Source organism: Diadema antillarum, unplaced genomic scaffold (genome assembly GCF_040938485.1).
Source record: "Diadema antillarum isolate AM-2024a unplaced genomic scaffold, OU_Dant_1.0 seq00000941_RagTag, whole genome shotgun sequence".
Classification (NCBI taxonomy): domain Eukaryota; kingdom Metazoa; phylum Echinodermata; class Echinoidea; order Diadematoida; family Diadematidae; genus Diadema; species Diadema antillarum.
This window is the reverse complement of record NW_027271791.1, coordinates 423,018-448,353: the sequence shown is the minus strand read 5'-3', so window position 1 is coordinate 448,353 and position 25,336 is coordinate 423,018. Positions and strand designations below refer to the sequence as shown.

The 25,336-nt window shown below is 39.1% G+C and overlaps 1 protein-coding gene across 1 annotated transcript; it reads right to left on the bottom strand.

Annotated features, from left to right (window-relative positions):
• Positions 1-872: 872 nt before the first annotated feature.
• Positions 873-19,698, bottom strand: LOC139741621 (uncharacterized). Its single transcript, XM_071652199.1, has 2 exons — positions 18,861-19,698; positions 873-1,747 (listed from the first exon to the last, which is right to left on the bottom strand). Exons 1-2 carry the CDS (start codon positions 19,696-19,698, stop codon positions 873-875), a joined length of 1,713 nt encoding a protein of 570 aa, XP_071508300.1.
• Positions 19,699-25,336: the final 5,638 nt, after the last annotated feature.

Below are 25,336 nucleotides of genomic sequence, written 5' to 3'. Positions count from 1 at the left end.
TTCAGTGTAGCGATTATGATGTGCACAGCGTGGTATTTTAAGAATACTTTAAGAATTTACTTACACTTTTTGTATAGTATGTTGGTTTATTTGTATTCCACTCCTTAATTTTCCTACCGTTAGTTTTCGCCCCCCCCCCCCGCAAATTAAACCAATGATGCATGCGCCTTCTAGTGATTATGAAAAATACTCATTGCTCCACATGGTTGCATCGCGTTGCGTTTACAGAGGGACATCTACATTGTCGATGAATTACAGCAGAACCCAGAACCAACCACATTTAAGAATGAATTTGTTCACTTTGGTTCAATGTTCGATGCACCTAGATTTAACCTGTTGTTAGATTTTGAAATCCCAATATACTTTGGACAAAGCTTACTAGGCTCTCGAAAACAAACAGGTTTAGAAACCGTCGGTATGGCAGTGTATGGTATGCATAACAACATTTGTTTAACAAACAACACTTACGATTATACTTTATTAATCATTGTCGATAAAAGATATGTAGTCGTCGATAGTTGCACGATTCCATTTAAACATACTAAAGATTCATTCCATATTTTGATGAATGTGACGCTGCCCAGACATTGTTTTTGTATTAAACTCATAATGTACGATATCACCGATACATCATTCTATAACATACATTGCATAATGCATAGCTATTGATGATAGCGGAAGTTAAAATCACTACATCAGCAATAAGGGTGTAGCTGCAAAGATTTGTGCATTGCCAAATTTTTAAAGTACAAACATGATATAATCACTCCATAACAAGGTTTCTCTAATGGATGACACGAACATCAAAGAAAGCAAGAAGCTTGGTGTTAAGATAATTACTGTGCGTTTCAGATGCGATCTCCTTGGCGGGATTAGCTAATCTCTGGCAAAAATCGATCGATTCTTGAAGTGTTCTCGTCCGTCGGCCGCTCTAGTCCAGCGAGCCAGTTTTTGATCCGCGATTTCGTCGACATCGGCGCCTTTTGGTATTCGGGAACGTTCTCGTCATAGCTGTCCTCATCATCGCTGTCGTCTCCCTCCTCATTCTCTTCTTCATCCTCCTCTTCCTCCTCTTTTTCTCCTTCTTTCCCTGTATTGTCTTCGCCAGCTTCATTTTCTCCGGCAACTTCGTTATTGTTTCTTTCGCTTGTTTCTTCTTGCTTTTCGTCTTTAATCTCATTGTTAGTGTGAGGCGATATATCATTATTCATTGTTTCTTCCTCGGTGTCTGGGTGGCTGACTGCCTGGCATTCCAACTCGAATTTTTCGCTCAGGTTCTGCATCTCCTCCGCCAGTTCCTTCGCCTCGTCGATATCGTACAAATTGTTTCCCAGTCGTCGGCTGGGGTCGTCGCTGGACGCCTCGTCGGCCTTCAGTCGCTCGCTGCCGCTGCTGTAGCCGCTCGTGTAGCTGTCACGAATGGTCTCGTGGCAGTCGATCAGACCGACCTCGCGAGTCGGCGAGTTCACTGGCGGCGGACTGCAGTCGACATGACCGTTCCTATCCGCCCAGCCTGTCCCGTTGACAGTTGATGGCGGATGTTGGTGAGGCAACTGTTGATAATGATGAGGGTGGTGGTTCACGAGCTGGTTCGGCTGCTGCTGCTGTTGCTTGCGTAGTGGATAGTGACCACGTGTGTGAGCGTTCCGGTCGTCATGGATCACGTGTTCTGCGGTTTCCGCATAGCCGACATGACCAGCGTTCAGCCAGATGCCGTCTTCGTCGCTGCTTGTTGATCTCCGATTTTCTGGAATGCAAAAATATGAAAAAAAAATGCATATTATAAAAGAGTCTTAGTATATTGGTTTTGTATTAATATTATATTCAAGTCTTATGCATACCTTCAAACAGTGGTTGCCCTCAACAATCGGAAATCTTGCCAATAACTTGCCCGACACAGCAACAAATTCATATTCTTTATCGATCAGACTTGCTCATTTCCTCTGAGGGTACAGGATTATGATGATAATGATAATCATATGAAGTTCTGGCTTCATTTGCCGAAGGTAGCTTCTTCAGAGCCAGCACGGCTCTGCATGGGGGTCCGATTTAAACGATTTAAACGATTTGAAGAATGCAAAGATAATATATGTAGTTATAGTAATCAAACTAGTAGTAGTAGTAGTAGTAGTAATAGTAGTAGTGGTAGTAGTAGTAGTAGTAGTAGTAGTAGTAGTAATAGTAGTAGTAGTAGTAGTAGTAGTAGTAGCTAGTAGTAGTAGTACTAGTAGGTGAAGTATATAGTAGAAGTAGTAGTGTGATGGTAATAAAAGTAGCACTAGCAGTCGTAGTGGTGGTGTGCCGTAGCTCAATGGTCGTACTTATTGTATTTCAGGTTGTTGCGGTATTTGTAGCAGGTCTACATGCACTACGCAACAGGTGTAGTTGTACGTAGTAGCTGTGAAAAAGGGTGAAAAAATTGAGAATGATCAAGTAGATATTAGAGGCAGTTGTAGAGAAAGATGTAGCGAAAGCAAGGCAGTAACAATAGTAGTGTAAAAGAAAGATAATAAAGATGAAGTATGAAATGATATGGATCTCTCGAGCGACGCATACAATATACATCTCCTACTCTCTTGTACCGCCAGATCCTGTCCACGGAGCATCGTTTCTTTTTCCAATATATATAGATCGCTGTGACTGCATTCCCCCCCCCCGGCACCTGTTAGTGTTAGCATGAATGGCATCTCCGACGATCTTATTTCTCTGAATTTTACCTATGACCTACTGCCAACAGACAATCCTTTATGCGTGCGCGCGCGCGCGCGTGTGTGTGTGTGTGTGTGTGTGTGTGTATGTATGTATGTCATTGCCATGGTTGACGGTTTAGTAAAAATCTTTTGTCATCTTTGTTTCCATTATTCTCAGGTGGATTTTATCAACATGGATTTGATAAATTGATTATTATCTACAGCAACACTGACTGTTCAGTCGATAGCTTTGAGTGGTTTTGTAAACTAGGTCGAAATTTACTCTTTTATACAACAGCGACTGAGCAATGAATAGCGAGCTTTACTCAGGCGCTGCCTCTCGGGTTGAACAATGGACACAGCTGTCCCGCGCATGTGCAGAACACCTTTTTTTTTTTCTTCTTTTTTTTTCGCCTTATTAGCGTTGTCTTAGTATTTGCGTCGCAGATCTAGGGCTGGCTAATAAGTTGAGCGCGTGGAGTACCATAAGGCCGACGAGCTTTCCCGGTTGATATCTCTAAAAGATACAACACACAAAGAAACAAACAAAATGCATTCAAAGCAAAGTATTTATGTAACCTGAGGTGACAGACAGTACTGTGAACGTTGCGATGTGTCAGACAATCTATTGACTCCATGTATCAGAATGCGTTTGTTGTGAAAATTACAAAGGTCGATATTGGGAACAAAAGAGCAAGGTTAAAGCTAGCACTGGCTCCTTCTCCCCTTCCTGGGCCCTCCTTTGTGACGAGGAGAAAGAAATACCTGGATACACATTTATTGATTTTTAACTCAAGTAACATCAACAGATGCACCTGGTTGTTAATAGCGCTATATAAGTATGTGGTCGAGCAATGGCGTGGAATTCACATGTACGATTATACGAAGAAGCTATTTATGAAGGTGTTTCGTCAGTTTCAGATACCAGTCACACTACAGCAAGTCTTCATTATACAGTGTAAATCTTTAGTACGATATCAAATGTCCTTCCTTTTAATTTTTCAAAAATACTATTATAGACATATTCATTGATTATTCTTGGATATGCAGATGTGTGTACAGCTTTGCTTTGGCAAGGAAGTTGTTGAGTATACAAATTTTAGTACCATATTCCTCACATCATGTCGTAAAATGCGTGTCTTCGTGTTTCTCCGTTGATGACCTCTGCAAAATACAACCATTTGCAGTAGAAAGTCGCTGTGGACAAAATGATTATTCACGATTGGGCAAGAATAGTTGATAATCGAATGTTGTACAGTTATGACCAGATATTTGAAACATCAGTCTCAAGTTTCCCAAAGCTGCCAAAACATTGTATTTTTCTTTTGATTAGCTTTGCCTTTCGAAATTCCCTCAACAACTGCTTGATAGTCTGAGAAGATAATTCAACTTCTCTTGCCCAGCCATCGGAATCGTTTGATGCAAGGACGAAATTTGATCGAGGGCCAAAAATCGATATACTATTGCCTCTAGGCCTAGTACTTACTCATGAAAAATTCAAAGATAGCATACGATGTGAGTACATAATATCTTGGTGGGCCATGTCGGGCTGCGGTGTTCATGTGCTTATGCGCGTTCCCCTTATATAGGTAATTTCTTTGCGGATTTAGTAACTCTTTAATATTCTATCTCGCATGTGCAATGTCTGTAAGTCACGTTGTCGCGCTCATCAAAAGATGATTCAAAACAACCTTTGTCAAACTTGCCCTTTACTGTCTTCTCGTTAAATATTTAGCAAATATTTAGTCGATATAGAAAAATAATGAAAGTTTGACTTCAAGAATTTCCCAGGGTTTCTACAAGGGCTGTGCCGTGTGCATTTGTAAGCAAACATGCTATAAAAATGGGCCGAATGCTCGACGCCATGATTATGACGTATCAAAATGCACAAAATGACTTGTTTGATGTACACAAACTTCTCTCAAATCACTGTTTGCAGACGCACATCGTGTTACAATGATCAGCACACACACACACACACACACACACACACACACACACACACACACACACACACACACACACACAGCGTTTCTAGCATTTAATATGTAGGAATGTGTACATCATGGACGTAAAGTGACAGCATGCAGCTATTAAACATGTTTAGTAGCTTCATGGTGACACACAGGCGAGAAAAAAACGTACATGATGTGTTAATGACACATTTGTAAGCAAATTTGGATATATTAGAGTAGACCTTCGGATATTTGCTTTCGGGTCGTTGTAGGGGTTTTTCTGACCAAGATATGTATTCATTAAACATTTATACCAAATAGCGGCGCCACCATGCCTATAGCACTACGTCACGACAGCTCCATCCGTAACAACAAGGCAAGTGCACGTTGAGAGTTAGTGACTACAATGTTAGAAGCAAAATACACCGGCAGGGCTAGGATGGTGGCAGTGAAAATAGAAACGATAATGCTGAACATTGTATAGCTACAATAAACGTGAAGACTATCATAATGATATTAACACCGTAAAATACGAAACGAATTACGAAATGTAATCTCATTACATGATTTGCGTATGTCTCGATGCATTATCAATAGAAGATAAAGCTTAAAAATGAATAAGACATTACGTTCTGAACACCAAATAAGGTTGTAAACGAACTGGATGCTTTTCTCTTTTTTTTTCTTTTGAGAAAAAAATGGTCTTAGCAAGCGCCATAAACTCATCAAGTGACAAATCGGTACACACATACATACATACACACACACACACATACACACACACACACACACACACACACAAACAAACAAACAAACACAGTAACATACACCCCTTAAAGATGGCGCTTTTAGGAAGAGGCGTTCGAGGCTCTCTATCTGTCATGGTCTAATTGTCGTGGTTATGGCCGGGGCCCTTGTTGCACTGGGGCGATTAGGACCCACGGAAAGAACCGCGACAAAGGGAGCGATTCGGTATTAAAAAAAAAATACACACACTACATAGACTGTGACTTTCCATGCATTTCTACAAGCGCGAGATTGCTTTGGCTTCTGTTTTGTCCGTGCCAATAAGACGGGATAATTTAACGAAAAATTTAGACGAGCAGCCAAGTAATTTCGAGAACATAATAACAAACGGTGGGTGTAAATAAGTCAAAAAAGGGTTTGGAGTTTTATCGCCAAGAATTTAAGAGTTTAACAGGCATTGATTGTATACAAAAACGCATTTTTCTTTTGCCGAAAGGGTCGAAAATTGAAAAAAACAACAACAACAACACACGAATGAGTCATGTGACTACCTACCCTGCAAGGTGTGCTTTCATCTTGATCAGACTGTTTTTTTTTCTTTCAAATGTGAAACGTACCCTCCATATAACTCAAAGAGAAACCTGACAAATGACTTTGGGGCATTTGCGTCAAACAGATTTAATGGTGTCGCCTTTATTGTCCAACTGACCTAATGGTGTCGCATTTGCTGAAAGTCCCTGTAGTGTGACAGATTAATTCTGTTCCCTGGATTTTCATCAGCAAATACTCGGAAAATCTGAAGCGATTTCGTTTCCCAAACATGATTGACATGTCTTTCTTAATTTGCTGTATTGTTTGTTTTTTTTTTGTGTACAGTCGTCTTCTCTCTATATCCCTATAGACATGGCGAATCTCAATAAATTTATAACGTGTATTTTATTCTTTACTTCGTTAGCTGAAAATTCGCTTTATGGTTGTACGCTACTTCATGCAGATACTTTCGACAGTTTCAAGAGGCTCCTTGAAAATCATGGTTTAGTATGTATACTCGTTTGTTTGCTTTTCCACTCTCGTTAACTCGACATGGACTTCAATTTCTCATTGGTGTTATAATATTTGTTATGTTTGTGCAAGTTTGAGTGCTGTGTTACAGCACTTTTTATCTGGTGATAAAAGGAACTTCATAAATGATAGTTATGAGAAGTAAGTACGTATGTTGGTATATAAGTCCACGCTAGGATAATATGAAATATTTGTGATTGATTGTAAAGATGGTATTGGGAATACCTCTCTGAGCAAGTCAGTACAACTTCAGAGTCACCAATTCCACCAAGGCATGAATTCATCGTATTAAGGTACGGCAAAGGTCTGGCCCATGAATGACACAACAGACTGGTCTCTTAAAATATGTCTTCTGCTGATGGGAACGTGTAAAACCAGAGGCAATTATCAACAAGGTGACTCACTGTAACCTTGGGATCAACATTAACTCTTTACTCATGGTTCTATTTTCATTGTAGGGAAACGGGAAACCATTTTCGTGCCGCCGATCAGATAATACCATTTAATTGAACAGTGACGACAGATTTCTTCAACGACTGAACTTTGCTTTCAGCCAAAACAGCTCAAACCTGTCGACGGTGTCATGTGAGGGACTTTTGCAGTTGAAATAGAAATTCGCTCATCCGCGAAGCTATTCAATACTATTATGTGACTAGAAAATTGTGAACAAGTTATCAAGGGGAAAGCGTTTTTCTGAAAAGTTGCATTTTGTTTGCTGTGAAATGCAAATTGAAAAGTATTGTTGTTTTTGCGTGGTCGTACGTGTTTTTTGTTTTCAGAAATATCATGTTAAGATATCCTGTTGATTCGCTGCCATGATCTCATAACAATGACATTCAATCAAAGCCTCCACCTTCAAAACCAATCTACGAAGGACACATGTGACCTCCAGCAAACAGTGAGGGATACTTTTGTTAAAATCAGGAAAGAGCAAACAAACATACAGAAATCAATCGAGAGAATAAAAGAACCATTCATTTCCCGCTATGACGCGTTGGCCCAACACTAAACAATACGACCATCGAACTGTGTCTATCTATGTGGCAGTCACGTTCATCATAATACAGACCCTATATACCAAATTAGTTGAATTCATGAGCGATAAGTTACCTACAGTGGTTCACTCCGTTCGTTCGTTAACCAAGAACTGATATGAGACCCGACCAGTAGTCGTACTTGACCCAGATCCTCAAGATTAGTCTAATCCTTTACAAAAGCGTCCAAACTACCCACTTTCAAAGAAACCTGAATGCCCCAAACCTGTCAAAAGCCGGGTGGGACCATTAGGTGTTGTGGATAGTTTCTCAATTGCGGGGTAAGTCAAGCGTTTTGGTCAGCAGGGGAAACAGCTTTTCTACTAATTTTGTTAAGCCCTTTTCGAGTGCAGTCATAGCTAATGTACGATGGTTATGTCAAATAGAAGATCGGGAATTTGTAAACATATATGAACAAACCTGTTCACTCTGAATGTTATGATTACACGCATCAAAGCTAAACGTCTTGGGGCATGTGATAATCACAAGTTCCTGTGCAATCGTTAATTTTAACTCGAAATCCATTGGAGTGTTTACAAAAAAAATGCATAATTATGTACGATGGATAACTGAACAGAAGATGATCAAAGTCTCGTGCATTGCAATGTTGAGATTCGACGTTATGTTGTCATGGTAGATTTTCATATTTTCAGGTGTAAAGAATTCTTTCCTTTTTAATGGGGGTACTTAAAACAATATCTCTTGGCGAAAAGAACTTTCAGAACTTTGGTTTACCTAAATAGAGTGCGTTCCTCCGCACAGAGGTACGAAAACACTCGAGAACGAAGGGAGGGTGGGGTTCTTACTCGATTTAAATTCGATTGTGAATTAATACGAAATTACTTTATCATTCAAAGTAAATCTCCCTCCCAAAAATTAATGGCTCCATTTCATTCGCGTTTGTACGAATCAAAGAATTCATTATCACATGTCTCTTATAGACTCGTATACCATCACGACGAGAAGTTAAAATAACACTATATTTCTGTCATTAAAATCAGTCAAAAACACGAAAACAATAAACTCATGAGGCAAACAGAAAATAGAGACAGAACACGAAAGGGAAAATTGTGGAAAGACGGTAAGCTATAGCAAGAAGGCTAGTTCACACCTTTCGTTCACTAATAAGTGATAATTAAAGAGTGATTTGAAACCACAGACTAGTAGTAGTACTCGTACTTGACCCAATTCTTCAGGAGTAGTCTTATCCTTAAAGAGTCCAAACTAGTCTATACCCACTTTCAAAGAAACCTGACTGCCCCAAACTTGCCAGGTGGGACAATTAGGGATTGTAGTTTCTCAATTGCGCGGTAAGTCAAGCGTTCTGGTCAGCAGGGGAAACAGCTTTCCCACTAATTTTGCTAAGCCTTTTTCGATTGCAGCCATCGATGCATGCTATCATGTACAACGGTGCTCTCAAATACGAGATCGTGAATAATGCTTGGGTAATTTTTAGAGAAAAACAAGATCATCTGTCTTCCATAAGCTAAACATCTAAACAAACGAGCAAACCTTGGTACACGCATCGGAGTTTAACATCTTGAATCATATGACAACCATTTATCATATTCTTGTTCAATTATTTATAAGAAAAAAAATCTACAAATTTACAAAGAATATCTAAACAGAAAGGTAATGAACGCCTTGGTGCATTGACGTTACGTTGTCATGGTAAGTTTCCATATTTTTATGTGGAAAGAAAGGGGAGATTGAACATAAAACGATAAATATATAAGCTATAGGTACAATATTCTCTTTTCGCAAAAGGACTTTCGGAGCTTTTGATTAACCAGAGAAGAAGCGTTCTTTCGCACAGAGGTGAGAAGACAACCTCGAACGAAGGGAAGGCGGGGTTCCTGCTCGATTTAAATCTGGCGATGAATTAGGACGAAATTACGTTATTATCAAAAAGGAGATTTCAATCACAGAAATCACAGCATTTCATTAACCATCTGAAATAAGCTTGTTTGTATAAATTAAAAAAAAATCATTATCACTACAACATACCCTAGTTGTCCTTGCAGAAGTACCAGCACGACGAGAAGTTTTGTTTGTTTGTTTGTTTGTTTTGGGGGCACTATCGTATATATTTTTATTATCAAAGTCAGTATAAAAACAATAACAAAACAACAAACTTATGAGGCGAACAAAAATCCAGACTGAAGATAGCTGGGAAAATTATGGAAACAAGCTATTGCTATGATGAATGCACATAAACATTGTTAGGAAGAAATGAAACAGCATTAGAGCATCCAAGGTTTTATCAGACAAGGCGTATGGTCTACACAAATAATCCATTTGATTCTTCCAAGAATATGGAAACAAACACCTTGAAGGTGAATCTCCAAAACATTTATCTCATACAGCTTTCTTCTTGATTGAGAAGTTCTGACAGTGCGATCAAACAGGGCACAGCAGGTATATATTGAAGAAGTTTCGTCTACAAATCGCTATACCCTTCAATGACAAACGTTTAGCATCCCTGGTATAGTTTCACTCAGAAGTGAAATCGTAGAAAATCTCTCATGTTTTGACCACAACATTAATCGTAATCCTTAATTGGCTCACACCCCAAACAGATGTCATGCGTGTATTCCTAAGAGGCTTTAAAGACAATTTTGTTTTCTAGAAAAACACTACACGCATCACGGTCCCCAGGCTGGGTGTATCGACAGTTCTTGTTACTCCCTTTCACAATGTTGTATGATTGTGTCACTGTCTTGACTGTCATTGACACAGCACTTGTTTAGCTCCTGGCAATTAAGTCCTACGTTCATAACATCAGATACGTGATATGAAACACATTACACAAGACTTTGCATAACTATGAGTTGGATTCTTATATGTATTCAAGGGAAATCATAGGATGAGCGATCATTTTGTTGTATCTTACAAATAAATAGTGCTTTTTTTTTGGGGGGGGGGGGTCGCATTGTAATCGCGACTATATACGGATCAAAGCATTTGCTATATGATAATATACTGCGGATAAGAAAAGTTTATTTAACACCGTCAAGACCTGTAAGATAGACAGATACAGCCGAAAGAGAGAGCTGTTGTCAAGATGTCAGCAACCATTTCTTATTTGGTTGATTATTTGATATGTCAAAGTGGAACATTTTAAATGCTGTATCTCATCTCGCCAACGTCTAGACAGAATGGTTCATCAAAAAGGGACATACTGTGACGCGAAGTCCCACAAATGCTTTATTCATTGTGAGGGTTGAAGAGAGGCTAATGGATATATACAAAACGCCATAATTCGTGGAAATGAATGGTTTGTTACAGATTTCTCAGGCCATTCACTTTTGAAGCTGTTAATGAAGGTCTGTCTGTATCATTGGTTGATTTCTATTGCGCGAAATGCAAGGCCAACTCCATCTTGAGGATCGGGTCTATTTTCAAACAGCATTTTCACAATACTTAATAGGCAGAAGGTCTTAGTTAAGATAATTAATAAGATTTGAGGAAAACTTCCAAGTGATTATGATGGGGTTGAAAGTATATAACATTGTTGTTGTGTAGTCGACGCAAGGAGAAGAAAAATAACCTGCTCTCTCAAGAAAACAAGGCCGAGGCTTAAAGATATTATTTTTTTAAATATAATAAATAGTCCATTTCAATTTTGTTGGTAAACGGCAAGGTAGTACTTTTGTTTTCGGAAAGCCTTTTGAGAAATGGCAAAATCTAACAAAACTGTATACAGTCACCCTGTGCACAGGTAGGCCCTGTATAATATAAATGTTGCTTTATGAACTGTCACGAAGATCTTTGCGCGAACTAAAAGAAGTAACGATCACGTTCCGCTCACTAATGGGCAACAGACTCGTTAGATATTGAATCTGATTTAAAAAAAGGCTGTAAGATCTAACATAACATTTAAATACACGAGCAGCTTCTTGACAGTGCTGGGTGAATTCTTGCAAGAAGTATTCACGGTATAGGGCCTACTAAATTAGATAGCAGTGTCCGAGAGCTTACGTGTATCTAGGCCCATATTGGCACATTCACGACAGTCATATTATATTCAAGAAATTATAATCTGAGTCTTGATCACGAGTAGTTCGCTGTCTTTGGTAAATATGAAAACGGGATGTGGTTTTTCATACCATTTCTGCAAAAATTTACAATGACGCGTATCAAAAAGTACGTAATGGAATAAGCGGGTCAATTCAGACACTGAACCCAAATAACCTATACTGCGGCCTCAAAGCATGAAAACAAGCTGGTGTGAGATTTCGATGTCTTCTAACCTTGCTTTAACCCTTTGACCACTATCCCAAATCCCAATGCTATTGAACAATGATAGTCTCGAGATTGGTTGTAATGGGGTTAATTTGAAAAGAACTATAATGACCAGGTATATGAGGCATTCCGGGTTCTCTATCTCAAAAGAAGGAAGAGTGCATGCATCTGCATAAAGTGCGTTCTTTCAAAGTTGATGTAAAGAGACAATAAGATTGTTTGTAGACAATTGTAAGTATATATGTATAGTTAAGAACAAAGAACAAAGGGGAATGACGTGAGACGGTTGTAGTTACAGTCTGTTGATCACGTCATGGGGTATACTTTCAGCTGCAGCAACCTCGCCTAGTGAAGGGTGAATTTCGGGATCGCGATCCTAACAATTGTTCCGACGTCGTATAGATCAATAACTCATTGGTGTTTTTCTGCAGGTACAAAAGTTTGTCCTGTATGTTAACCACCTCATGAGAAGCTTTAGACCATAATATCAGAAAGGGGTCAATAGACAGGGATAGGGGAGGGAGAAACTTATTCGAGACTTCCAAACAACTTTTTATAGCAAAAGCCAGGGGATTAACAGTAATAAAAAAGAATCGAACTGTAGAAAAGTTGATACATTTTACGCAGCTACGACGTCAGTACCTATCAGTAGCTAAATGCAAAAGGAAAACAAACAATGTGTTTTTTTTAATCAAAAACTGGATGTTAACTGTTGTGAGATTAGGTCCGTATCATTTCAGCCATGACGTACATGTAGATCGCCTTGCTACCTAAGTTGCGTTTCTGAATGTCTCTGTAAGCAGTATCCCGAAAACGTGTGAAACAATGAACTCCAACACATTTAATGGTAAGACTTTAAACCTCTATCATTGTGTTGGTTTGATTTTACCCTGTTTAAAGCCGGCTTGAGCATGGAGTTAAATTTTTCCCATGTAGATCTTGTAAGTTTGACACGATTTAAACGACCCCATGCGTGGCGTTACCTATTTAAGATTGTCAGTGCTTTATGATGGCTACACAGGAATGAGATTGCCTTTCCCAGGGTTATTTGTTACGACAACGGACCTGCATTATTGAGAGTTGCAGGTGACTGGTAGAGTGGCGTCAATCGCAACTGATTATGTCCAACCGTGTAGAGAAGAGAATGTGAATGCAGCATCGTATACCATAGCACAAAGAAAATTTCATATAGTCATCAGGTGTTATACTTCAAGGTTAGATAAAAAGACAAAATGTCCACAGATGAAAGTAAATAAGAAAGAACTACATGAGTATTTACGAGAAGAGGATATAGGGCTAATGTTAATATCATACTTATGGCCAGGATTGGATTAATCTTCCTCCTGCGCAGACCAATACTGCACCACAACCAAGAAAACGAATCAGCGTATTCAAATGGCGCGCCCATCTTGAGCGGAATAACTCTCTATATATGGAACAACGTCAACAACAGAAGTACGAGTTGTTAATATGCATATGTATTTTGTAAAAAGGCGTCAGCATACAATCTACAAGTACATAACATAAAGAGAGAAAGAGAGAGAATAATATGTACGCATATATTTTGTCATCAGGAAATGCATTCTGAGAGAGATCTACAAAACGAACGATAAATGTTATCCGTAACACACGGCACGGTATATTTGTGATAAAGAAAAAAAAAATCTCAATGTCAAGAGTATTTCTGTATTTTGACAGATTCACGACAAGGAATGGTGGAGGATAATGGAAGAGATGAGCAAAGCCCGCTCCGTTTTTTCCCCGTCCCTGCATCATCACCAATATAGGGCCTACTTTGCCTACCAAGCCAGTCTCGCCGGCGGGGCAGGTGGCAGAGGAGGTCACCCCTTCCACAATACCCATGGCATGCCATCATCATCCACGCTGCCGCGAGCATGGATCAATCGTTGCCAAGTTGAAGCCAAACAACAGGTCCGCCAATTCAGGCTGACGCGCACGTAATCCAGCATTAAAGCTACTCTATCACCTGTCGCACAATAGTGCACACGCACCCCGGGGCGCTCGATTATTATTATTATCAAAAAATGAAATCTAGTCGTTAATTTAATCACAGCTGGTAGTTTGGACGTGATACCACGTAATACATAACCATACCTAATACATGCACACGTATACACACACATACGTGATACACCCACACACAATGGAACCAGCGAAAATATTTGTGAGTAACTTAATATAGGCACAACATTATCATCAAACCTTCCATGTCATGATCTCAATGTCAAAGGTTGACATTTTTGGCATGTGCACACTTAAACAACTCCCGTATCGATTACACTAACAATGCAAGATTTTGTTCTTTCTAAGAGGCTAGAAAAAGACATCATACTGTATGTATTATCGACAAGCCCTGATGGGAAATATAGTATAGTATCATTCATTTATTCACTGAAATTTGAATTATACACCATCATGATATCTTATCTTGTTCAAAAGCATTATCTTTAGTTTCTGGCCCAGAAACAATGTTGACCAACATACATACAAAGGCAAACATACTTTTCTATTGCATCTTCCGAAGATCTTGGTTTTTGTTTTTGTTTTTACAAGCGGGATTAAAGGGGGGCGTGGTTTCTTTATCAAAATGTAATGCTTGGTTTAGTAATTTCTATCCCTCCCTCTCTTCTATTGTCACAATTATGATTGGGCCTATTCGTCGCTCAGAATTCTCGCTCCCTCTTTTATTTTTCTTTATACCTGAAGTTGCTGGTGCAGGACCCGAGAAGAAGGGCAAGTGAAATGAGAGTTCACATCTTTGATTAGATATCAAAATTAAAAAAAAAAAAAACGTACCTATTCGCACTTCTGCTAAGCTGTTTGTTCGTTTTTTAACTCTTTGAAGCATCCTTTTCATTGCTTTCGAATGTATGATTATAGACCTTAGGGAAGAACAACAGCAACAAATGAGAATTTAAGACCAAAATACTTGCACTTTCACGTTTAATTAATATTCAAAGTCCAACAGAGAATGTTTCACATGAGATATTTTAATGATACCCCCCCCCCTCCAGACAGAGGTGAATACTGAAAGGTTGCCGAGTTTTTCAGCAATTTTAAGTGGAATTTCCCATTTCTCACTTTGTAACCTTACCCCACATACCTCTTTCTTTGTTGCAGTTTTCAGCTAGTCATTTTCAAGGTTTGCGAGTTTAGATACGAAATAGCTCTTGCCATGCTCATCTTGAAAGATAATACAGTCAAAATATGTTTACCCATATTAGGATTTTTTTCTTCTAAAAGCTTATAGTTTCAGTAGATCTATTTTTCTCGTTTGTTTGTTTGTTTACTTGTAATGTGCTTTCCCCCCCTTGGGTGTAGTTTCTTCTCAAAGTAGCACGACTACAGAGTAGATTGGATCAGGTATAGGTTTTGAGTCGTAATTAAGGCTTCCCCCTTGTAAAAGAAGTATAGGCAGCGGATTTGACGATTTTTTGTAGACATATTATTATCTGTTTCATGGAGTCATTCTTTCAATCAGCCAAGTCATGGCGAGATTTTGCTGCAGAAATTACCATCTCGTCATCATCAAGTTTGCACTTTTTAATTTCACTGCACACTCTATATCTCATATCAGAGAACGATCAGATAAAATGGATTAAATTCCTTAAGTCTTCACAAAATCAGAAGTGAATTTTGCAGAAAATCGTCGATCGGAAGAGGAACCGGAACTTGAATATCCTAAATACAATGAGAACCAGATATATATCTAGCCGTTGAGAGGCTGTTGAAGACTCTGCAACGGAACAAGATAATTTTTTTTTTGAAGAACGAATGGCTAAAATGATTTGTAATTTTCTGCCCTACCTCAAGAAACACTATCATCGAATTGTGATAATCACAGGAAGGAGATACAGCATCAATCCTAGAAAAATGCAGTGTCTGGGGCTTGAAGGGTTAATAAGCCAGTAAAGCAGCCAGTGGGAGAACAATCCTGCGCGATGGCCCGCAGGATTTTAAAACAGTGGTTTTCAGTGGTTTAACCCTTTGTGTGCTTTGAGAGCTGATTGGCAGAAAACCCCCATGCTGTAGCTTGGTACACACTGTCCAAAGTCCTTGGTGCAGAAAGGGTTAAACAGCGAGAAAATGTACTCTGTTGACACCAACCAGTTAGAAGCAGCTCTAAGAGATTAGTTAACTCTCATTCAGGAACGCCTGGCCCAAATTGACATGAGTTCTGAATAAGGTTGCGTCAAAAGCTGCACTCGATGGACTCGAGAGTGTACAGAACATGTCACCTGTGTTTGCGAAATGTTAAAAGGTGGCATTGTGTTTCGGCGTTTGAGCCTCGGGATGTGTGGGTCTTCACATTATGGTATCCATTCTAAGGTGAAATAACACTACCACTGATATATAGCACTTCAATTTTCCTTTCTCCTCTTACATTCTATGCTCTTTGACTAAACTGTAATTCACCAGTAATTGAGGTCGTAAGCTTCACTGAATACAACTTTAGAGAACGTATAAGACGAGCAACGAGTTTGTCGTACTACTTGGTAACGTGTCCCAAGTACTTTTGTTTGCATGGCACGTCTCAACAGCAAAAACAAGCACTTAACATACTCTGGAATGGAAAGTACATTAACAGAAGGTAATACAAAGCGGCTCCGCATCACTGTACGCGAAAGAATTGACAAGATATCTACAAGCAACCTCAGCCATATTGTATACTGCTGGTATATATATATAATAATACATATATAATCAACCAGTGAATTGACATTGCTCCACAAGAACATATTAGTATTCAGGGGAAAAAGATGAATAACAGATACAAGTGTGTTATGTCAACTCTACTGGCATTAAAGAAGATCGAAAACTGTCTGAGACATCGCAAACATATCATAATAGCCATCAGAGCATTGAGGCGTCGGATACATTAAACATTTTCAGTTTCTCGTCTCTTCTCTTGAATGAATATACTTCACTAAAACTTCAGAAGACGGTAGAGAAATATCGCCCTTTTCCACCGCTTCTTCTCTGATGTGCTGTAAAATAGCTTGTTAAAATGACACGAAGAATTGAACACCACAATAGTAAGGCATGCAGACGGGAGGTTGAATAACGTCATTTTAAATCGTTAAGCAAATACAGGCACGATGACAGGGTCATCATATTTTGTCTTATTTTCATTTTTCGGTCTTACTTCCTTTTCAGTTACGTCAGGTATTTCGAGCACAAGCATAAGAAGAAGCAGAACAATTCTTATGTGCCCTTGGTGGTATTTGTATATCAGATAGTGGGAGTAGCGACAACATTTAAAGTAGCATTATTTATAATTGATGAAAATTCCTGCACAGCGATATGATTATATTCCTCATTCCGCAATATGTTACTCCTGGTTTTCTTCTTCTTCTTCTTCTTCTTCCAAGTTAGTGCATCCCTCTTGCAGAGTATTGTCGCACTTGATAGTATCAAACAAAAATCAAATTAGAGGGCTCGTTAATTTTGGATATAAGCAAGAATGTTATAAAGGACTTCTGAATTTTCTCATGTTTCCATAAAACAGTCATACTGTAGTTTCTTTGTTTGATTTCCTCCATTATGGAGAACTGCTAAGGTTGCAGGGTTGTCTAATAACATGATGTATTCTAATGAATAGTTGACACTGTCACAGGTTTACAGCGATGATTACACAATATTTAGTACGTTTGGTAGGCATGTATGTAAAGAAGAAAGTTAAGGGAGAGAGAGAGAGAGAGAGAGAGACGGAGAGGGAGACTATGAAACAGAGAGAGGTTTCTCCAGTCTGAGAGGGAGAGGGAGATGCAAGAGTTACAGAAAAATCCAAGTAGAGTGAGCCTGGTAAAACATATCAGCTGTTGTCGTTGTGGTTGTGTCTTTTACATCGCTTCGGCAACTTGGTAAGAAAGTTGTCTTTGAGGGTTTCGTAGATTGAACATTCACCCAACAAGTAGCAACGGGTAGCAGGTAGCAGCAGGTAGCAACTATGATTATGCAATTAACTTGAAGACGTACGTTGAATACCACAAGTCTCTTACTGACCCTTTCGCAAGTCTTCATTAAGTTTTATTTTTCTGAAAAGAAAAACAGTAGGCTGTATCCATCGCATCAAATCATTTTAGACTGGTAATAAACTTGCAACAATATATTCATATTTATACGTTTTTCATGTGATGCATTATAATTTAGCCTTCGGGCTACTACTTTGCATGTTTGTTCCAATAAACCATTATCAATCAATCAATTCATCAGATGGAGAAGGATTATATTTCACAATTTTTTTCCACAAACCATTATCTTTAAATTTATGGCGCTTTTGAAGGGAATGGTTGGAGAATTGTGAGGTGATTGCATTACGGTGTTTGTGCAATAAGAAATAATTTATTAGTTTGTGTATTTGTATTGTAAAGTATTCTTTGTTTTGTGTTTTCTGTAATAATTGATATGAGTAATTGGATTTGGGGAATTGACGTTAAGTTCAGTTAAAAATGAATGCAAACACAGTTATTTGAGTATCAAAGTGTTAATGGTTAATGAGGTTTTTTTCTTTTTTTTAAACAGATGATACGCATAATATATTTATTGAATTTTTATATTGCATTGAATTAATCATAGGGAAATGTGGTGTATTTGTAATGGTTAAAATGTTTATATAATGTCTGTTGTTTGATGTAATTTATACGTTTTTCATGTGATGCATTATAATTTAGCCTTCGGGCTACTACTTTGCATGTTTATTCCAATAAACCATTATCAATCAATCATTATCTCCCCTCTATTTGCTTGTGTGGTTGCGACCAACAATATGAAGTGAAAACATGTGGAAGTTTGCATTCAATAACTTTCTTATATACATTTGTCCGATTGTAATAAAACTTTTACAATCTTTTTCACTTGGTTTGACTTTATTATTAGGTTCATCATAAAGATGGTATGCCATTGAACTTCAAGCACATGCAGAAGATAATTCAAGTACCGGTAATCGTATAGTTGTGACACTGATGTAAAAGATCGTCGGTGGTCGTGGTCAGAGCGATGTCGGTAGTTCCAATAAGGGTTTGGTTGTGGTAAGTGCACTGTAAGTGAAGGTAGTGCAGTCACAGTGTATAACTATATGATATGATGACATTAATACAACTTACCATGTGACTGGTGTGGATGTGATACACAGCCATCCACGTGTCCATTTACGGCCGGAAGTGGGTCTACCGAGCTTGGTGTCACCGGGTGCATTCTCAGAGCAACTCCTCTCGCTAATGTGAGCGTGGGGGGCATTCCCACGTCAGGTCTCGAACTCGGGGTCTCGAAGCCAAAGTGTCCGACCGAATGAGACCTACCTGGCTTCTGGTGTTCGTTAAAGTCCGTTGGGATTGCGGGGGAAGAGGGAGGTGGTACGGTGATGGACATAGATCGCTTGATGATTCTAGGCGAATTCTCAACAGACCTGGGCGTGAGAGGAGAGTTCGGCACCTGGCTGGCCCCTTGGAAGGACCTCATCCTGCGGAGGATCCGAGGCGAGTTGCAGTCCGAGCCGTTCTGAGATCGGGGAGAATCCACCGGCGGAGGACTCGGCGGGATCATCCGCCTAAGACGACCTGGACTTCCTAGTCCCATTGACAGTCCTAGCTCTCTGGCAACGATCATGTCCGGCTCGGACTTTTGTCGCACCAGAATTTTCAGTCGTCGGCGAAGTGATGGACTTGTTTGACGAACCTCGTAGAGGCTGGTTGTCCGTGTGCTCTTCAGTTCATGGTTCGGCATATTCTCCTTTGCTAATAATCCGTTAGTGTTTTCGGTCACCGCGTATCGCGACGACACGGCACTTGTCGGGGCACCGACCAGGGGCGGCAGATCGTGCGTGTCGTCATTGGAATGCTGACTTGCCGTCGACGAGTCCAATGTATGTCGATTCTGTTCGCTCTCCGATGCATCGCTGCCGCATCGGAATTTACGATATTCTTTCCTCGGCTCCTCCGCCATGATCAGGGGCAAGAGACACTTCCTCAAGCACCGGTCAAATCATTATTTGGGAAGGAACATCTTGCACATCACTTGAAAGATGAATCCACCCGCGTTGCTCACTTACAAGTCACAATAGTAACGCATGAATATCGCTGCTTAATCAACACCGGAGTATTCGATCCGCTCCAGACAACAATGACAAAGCGGTGTGAGGAACCCCCTGCGTGCCTTCACCTATACAGAAGGGCCACTTTCATGCTATTATATTGTCCATCCCACACAGCTGTAAGCAAAGAAAGCTTCTTTTTAAAAAGGGCGAACTGCGAGAGTAAAGTTCACGATCACGAATCGAGGATACTTTGTGAGGAACAATCAAGTCACGTACTTACTGCAGGACAACTGAGAATTTACGAATGCCGAAATTGATTAGCATAACAAGCATCCGGGCCATTATGAGCCACAGCCGAGTGAAGAAGATGTGAAGCTAGACTCTCGTGGGAGAGGCTAAAGAACCTTGATATGGACGGGTCTCGAAAAGAAAACCAATATCGATCATGTCCCCGAGCTAACCTCTCGTCAGCTTCCCTTACTGAGAGGACTAGCTTGGAGGTAACCGTATCGAATTATTGCAAGGTCCGCAAAGATCGTCAACTCGCACTGTATGAAAAACCAGCGTAGTATAGCGTTGAACAAAGAAAGGGGTGACGTACACGGCGATCACAGAATTGTTATCGTTAATAGTCCTGATTATTATTATTATTATTTTTTTTTTTGGGGGGGGGGGTTACTGGCCAGATACGATGTTAAGTTCAAGGTTTTGAAATCCCACAAGCCATGAACTGCTCTGAAAAAAAAAATGGGAAAAAACTTACAAAAAGAGCCGCTCATCCGTGAAAGCCATTTCAGTGTCCAGTGCTTATCGGGATTATAATAATGCCCTCAGTGGAACTAACAGTGATGCTTGTGCACATCATACAAAGCCACGAAAGTAACTCGAGTCGAGAATTCCTTAGGTCTCTTTGTGATGTCAGTGATCCATACTGTTTTGGTCCTTTATATCCGTACTTGTGTGGAGGCATTCCGTCACTGTTCCCTGAAAGCAAATGACTCGTTCCCTTTTCTTCCGACACCAAACTATACACTTAGCGATCGATAGGCCTGCGGGCGCAAACCGGTAGTAGAAGTGCGCAGGACGCGGCGAGGGGGTGATGGCCCATTTCGCCTCCCTCTCTTTACGTTGCCATGCGCACGACCCACGCTCACGTCCCTGGCCGTTATATAGTCTGCTTGTATGATGCTTCAATGTCTTCATGAAGTCATGGGTATGGAGTGTCGTGGTAAATCTGAACGATTATCTACAATACCAATCCTCATGCTTAAAATAGTGACAGCCTGCTCCGTGGTTTTAACACGGTTATCTTTCCACAGAACTTGAAATGAAAAGTACATTCCAAACCGGTGCGTAATTTGCAATTAGGGTCTGAGGAGAGACTACAAGGATCCAAACATGGCAGCCACCGTAACCCCAAGGTTTGGGTCAGATGACGTGATTTTCCGATAGGTCACCTGTCCTTCTTTTCACCCCCTTGCTCCCGAAGAACGAGGGGAATGCAGATTGTGTGGCGTCGACATACGACACCAAATTCTGACGAAAACAGAACGATCCTCGAGCCATAGAATCTATTCAAATATGCCCGATTTATACCCCGTCCAATTCGGTGCTCCTCCCTCAATAAATGTCTGCTTTATCGTTTTATGGGACTTGTTTGATTTATGGAATTGGAATGTGTGTTTTGATTTGGAAACATAAGGCTCAAAAGTCAAGGATAGGTCATTCCCCTCGTTCAAAAATAAGAAGCTCCGACTAATTGGATGACATCCATAAATCTGTCGATCACGTAATTTTGAATATAATTCCTTATCTTCTTGTTTTACACGGAGTTCCGGGGGGCGGAGGGGAGGGGGAGGGGGAAGGCCTCGAATGTCATGGCATATCTTGGAGACCCACTAACCAGTATTATAGAGAATATTGATTGAACGTGTATTCAGCAATGAATTACACTCTAATAACTTCTAATGAAAATTCCCTTCATTTTGAATTGACTTTAATGAGGAAGATAGAACAAAATATGTAAGAAATCTGAAGTTTTTCCTCAGAGTGAGACTTCCTCTAAATCATACACACACACACACACACACACAAATATATATATAGATATATGAACAGATAAAGATAGCTAGATATACAAATGAATAAAAAAAATGATGAATAAGTACATGAACGGAGATTACATTGCAGCCAGTTAAAAAGTTCCTTTGGGTTTTTTTTTTACGAAAACGATAAATAATCAATAATGATGATATCGTGCAACTTAGGTGCAGCAGTGATGATGTAGGTTATGAATAAAAAATACTGTCGAAATCGTATTTGGTCTCTAATTTAGCAGCTGTAACTCTCCCCCCTTTTTTGACACCATGAAAGTGCTTTTCCACTACATCAAGTTGTCTTTAGTATCTATGCAGAGTAAATTCAAACGAGCAGAAAGTTAAAGATTCATGTGGATTGGACCTTAAATTACAAGAAATCTATAGCATTTAAATCGTCACATGTATCTAAAAATCAATGATATTATTCACAATCACGTGACATGCGCAAGTTGAAGAGGTCCTTATGTCATTATCTCATAAATCGTCCACTATTTTGAAATTCACGAATTTCTTTTTTGCGTGATATTGACAGGAATAAAATGGTATCCTTTGTATCAAATTATTGAAGTCAGTCTATTACATAATCTCGCGACGATGACATTTATTGTAAAAATTGGATGTGGATGTTAAATTTCAGATTAAAAACGTGACTTTCACAATGCTTTTGTGAACAAACTAATATGAAAGTTATGATTGGAAGACATCTTCAGATCTCTTTTAAATTACGTTTGTAGTTTGCGACTTATATCACTTTTTTTGTGTGTGGCAAAGTTAAAAATTTTGTACTTCGTAGAGAATGAGAACACATTCTGTTTCCCTAATTGCATCTTTATGAAAGGCAACTTGAAGATTGTGATCAATAATTTAAACAATAAAGCTCTTGAATGATATTCATAATGATTCTTCGTCTTCTTTTGAATTAATTTCTAATTCGAGGTACAGTGAAGAATTGTGTCAAACCAATGTGAAACCTTCGAGGCCATTGCATGAAAAACAAGGCTAGTTTGTATTCCTGACTGTGAGCTATATCACCCTCACGTTAGAGAAAAAAAGATAACTACGAATTCATCGACTTTCTTATCTATGTCCAACAGTCCAATATCAATTAAGATTGCTCTGTTCTGCTTTCTTCGCCGTTGTATGCATGATTCTTTTTTAATCAGTGTAAACGTGAAGTAGAATTTCCTTTGGTAGAAAAGATTATATGCTTTCCAATATCAATTAAAATTGCTCTGTTCTGCTTTCTTCGCCGTTTGTTTGATTCTTTTTTAATCAGTGTAAACGTGAAGTAGAATTCCCCTTTAAAGAGAAGATTATATGCTTTAGGGAAGTAAGTTATTACATCGAGAAAGAATAATTCTGTTCAAATAATTGATGCCTCTGTGCGATTGTAGCAGGGCATTTGATTTCTTTAACCTGGCTCTTTCATCGGGTCGAGATCTCATCTCGAATTTTCCAGTGCAAATAGACCTAATTGATTGCAATGCGAAGTTTGTGTTCATTATCATTCTCATCGCAATTTCCATATACACATCGTGCGTAGGTCTTGGCACCGTCCTTTCATTCATGTGCAAATTAATCCTACATGTGTTTTCGCAATCATCATTAACAAACACGCATTACATTGCACGGATATGCGAAACGCCATGGCACTGTCGACTATTATGCACACTTATTAGAGAAGGGAAGGAAAATAGAAAGCAAAGGAATTGTATAACGTCATACAGTTCACTACAATTTAGTTCCCGTATCTCTATTCTGTGCTAGCTAGCTGTTTGTTTGTTTGTTTGTTAGCTTGTTTGTTTGTTTGTTGTTGTTGGTTTTTGTTGTTGGTTTTTGTTTTTTTAGATTCGGGTATTGGGTACAAGAAATATTTATTATAGTCTCATAGAAACATAACGCTTTGTTTGTATCTTCTATCTCCAGCCGTAAGTCAGGATACAAACAACTTCAGTGTACCAAAATATGCGGATTTTTATCAAAAAACGCCAGTTGCTTAAGATTTGTTATTCACTGATTGGTATCCTTTTTCTATGATAAAATTGAATATACGTAGGCCTACTCAGTAGGTCTATATCAATTTTACAAGTTTTGTTGGTTCGTGAACATTACGCATGAATAATTGTCATCCAACATGCTATAGTCCCTGCCTTTGCCAAAGACAATATTTTATTTTATTTCATTTTATTTCATTTTATTTCAACATAATTTTTGACAGGATAACAAGATCAGCAAGTGAATGCTGTTTTACATCAAGGTCCTGTACAATCCAACTATATAAATACAAAAATCATGTTACATAAATATAGGCATAAAAACCACTACAATCAAACAAGCAATCAGAGCTGAAAGGAGCAATACGTTAAATTGAAATCAGTAGTAACCAGTCTAAGTATGACATAATGAAACAATATGATAAAAAAGGATATATTAAAACAGTGAATAAAATGATGCAAGATCATATACACAATCATACCATTTGATGTACAAATTTAAAGGAATGTAAAAACTCTGCCAGAAAGGACTTGAATCAACAAGCCAACGATCATAAAAAGCAGATAGAAATTCTATATAAAAATCTACAGATTACATGCAATCTGGCAGTCATGCCCGTTTAACCTAAACAGTCGAATGCATGTATACCCATAACACACATTGAAGGATTCACGCACACATAATTTGCACCAGGCAAATTTGGGTAACACAGTGTGACAAAAAATAATATGGTACATATTATGTAAAAACAGGGCGTTTGATAAAATCAGTGAAAATACATTTTCTTATATAACAATTTAAAAACTGACAATGACTTTGATTTCTTTAGAACATTTGGTAGTGGGTTCCGTACCTTTCCTCCTGCATATCTAAAGCAGCTTTTAAAACACTCTACATTCGGTTTAGGTGGTACCACATTCAATATCTGATTTGCCGAAATAACACGTCTTCACCCCCCCTTCTTGTCCCTCCATCCTCCTTCCTCCCCCAAATCCTCACATTCTTCGGGACGTTGGACGGCTTGGTGATAGTCTTTCCTCTGGCTACAAATCTAGAGCAAAACTTCTGTTCTGCCTGGCTGTTTTGTGCTACTTTGCTCTGAATTTGGAGTACCAGACAAACATGAGGTCTTTCCTGGCCTGATTATTGTCTATGTTAGTTTTGTTGTTCTTAGTGCTTTTTTATTTATTCATTTATTTTATTTTCAGTTTCCCCGAGAATGCACGAATCATTCGATTCTGATAGAGTATAACTTTGCATACTGTAGAGTTCGGCCTCCGATTCCCTCCCCGACAAAAGAAAAACAAAATATAAAGGAGAGAAAACAAAAACAAAAACGCGTTCCTCTAGTAAGGAAGAGGATGCGTTGTTGTCATCCTCCTCTCCTTCAGGAAGCTGCAGTTCATATAGCTTTGAGATGACCTCTTCCATTCTTGGCCTGTGATGACAGTCA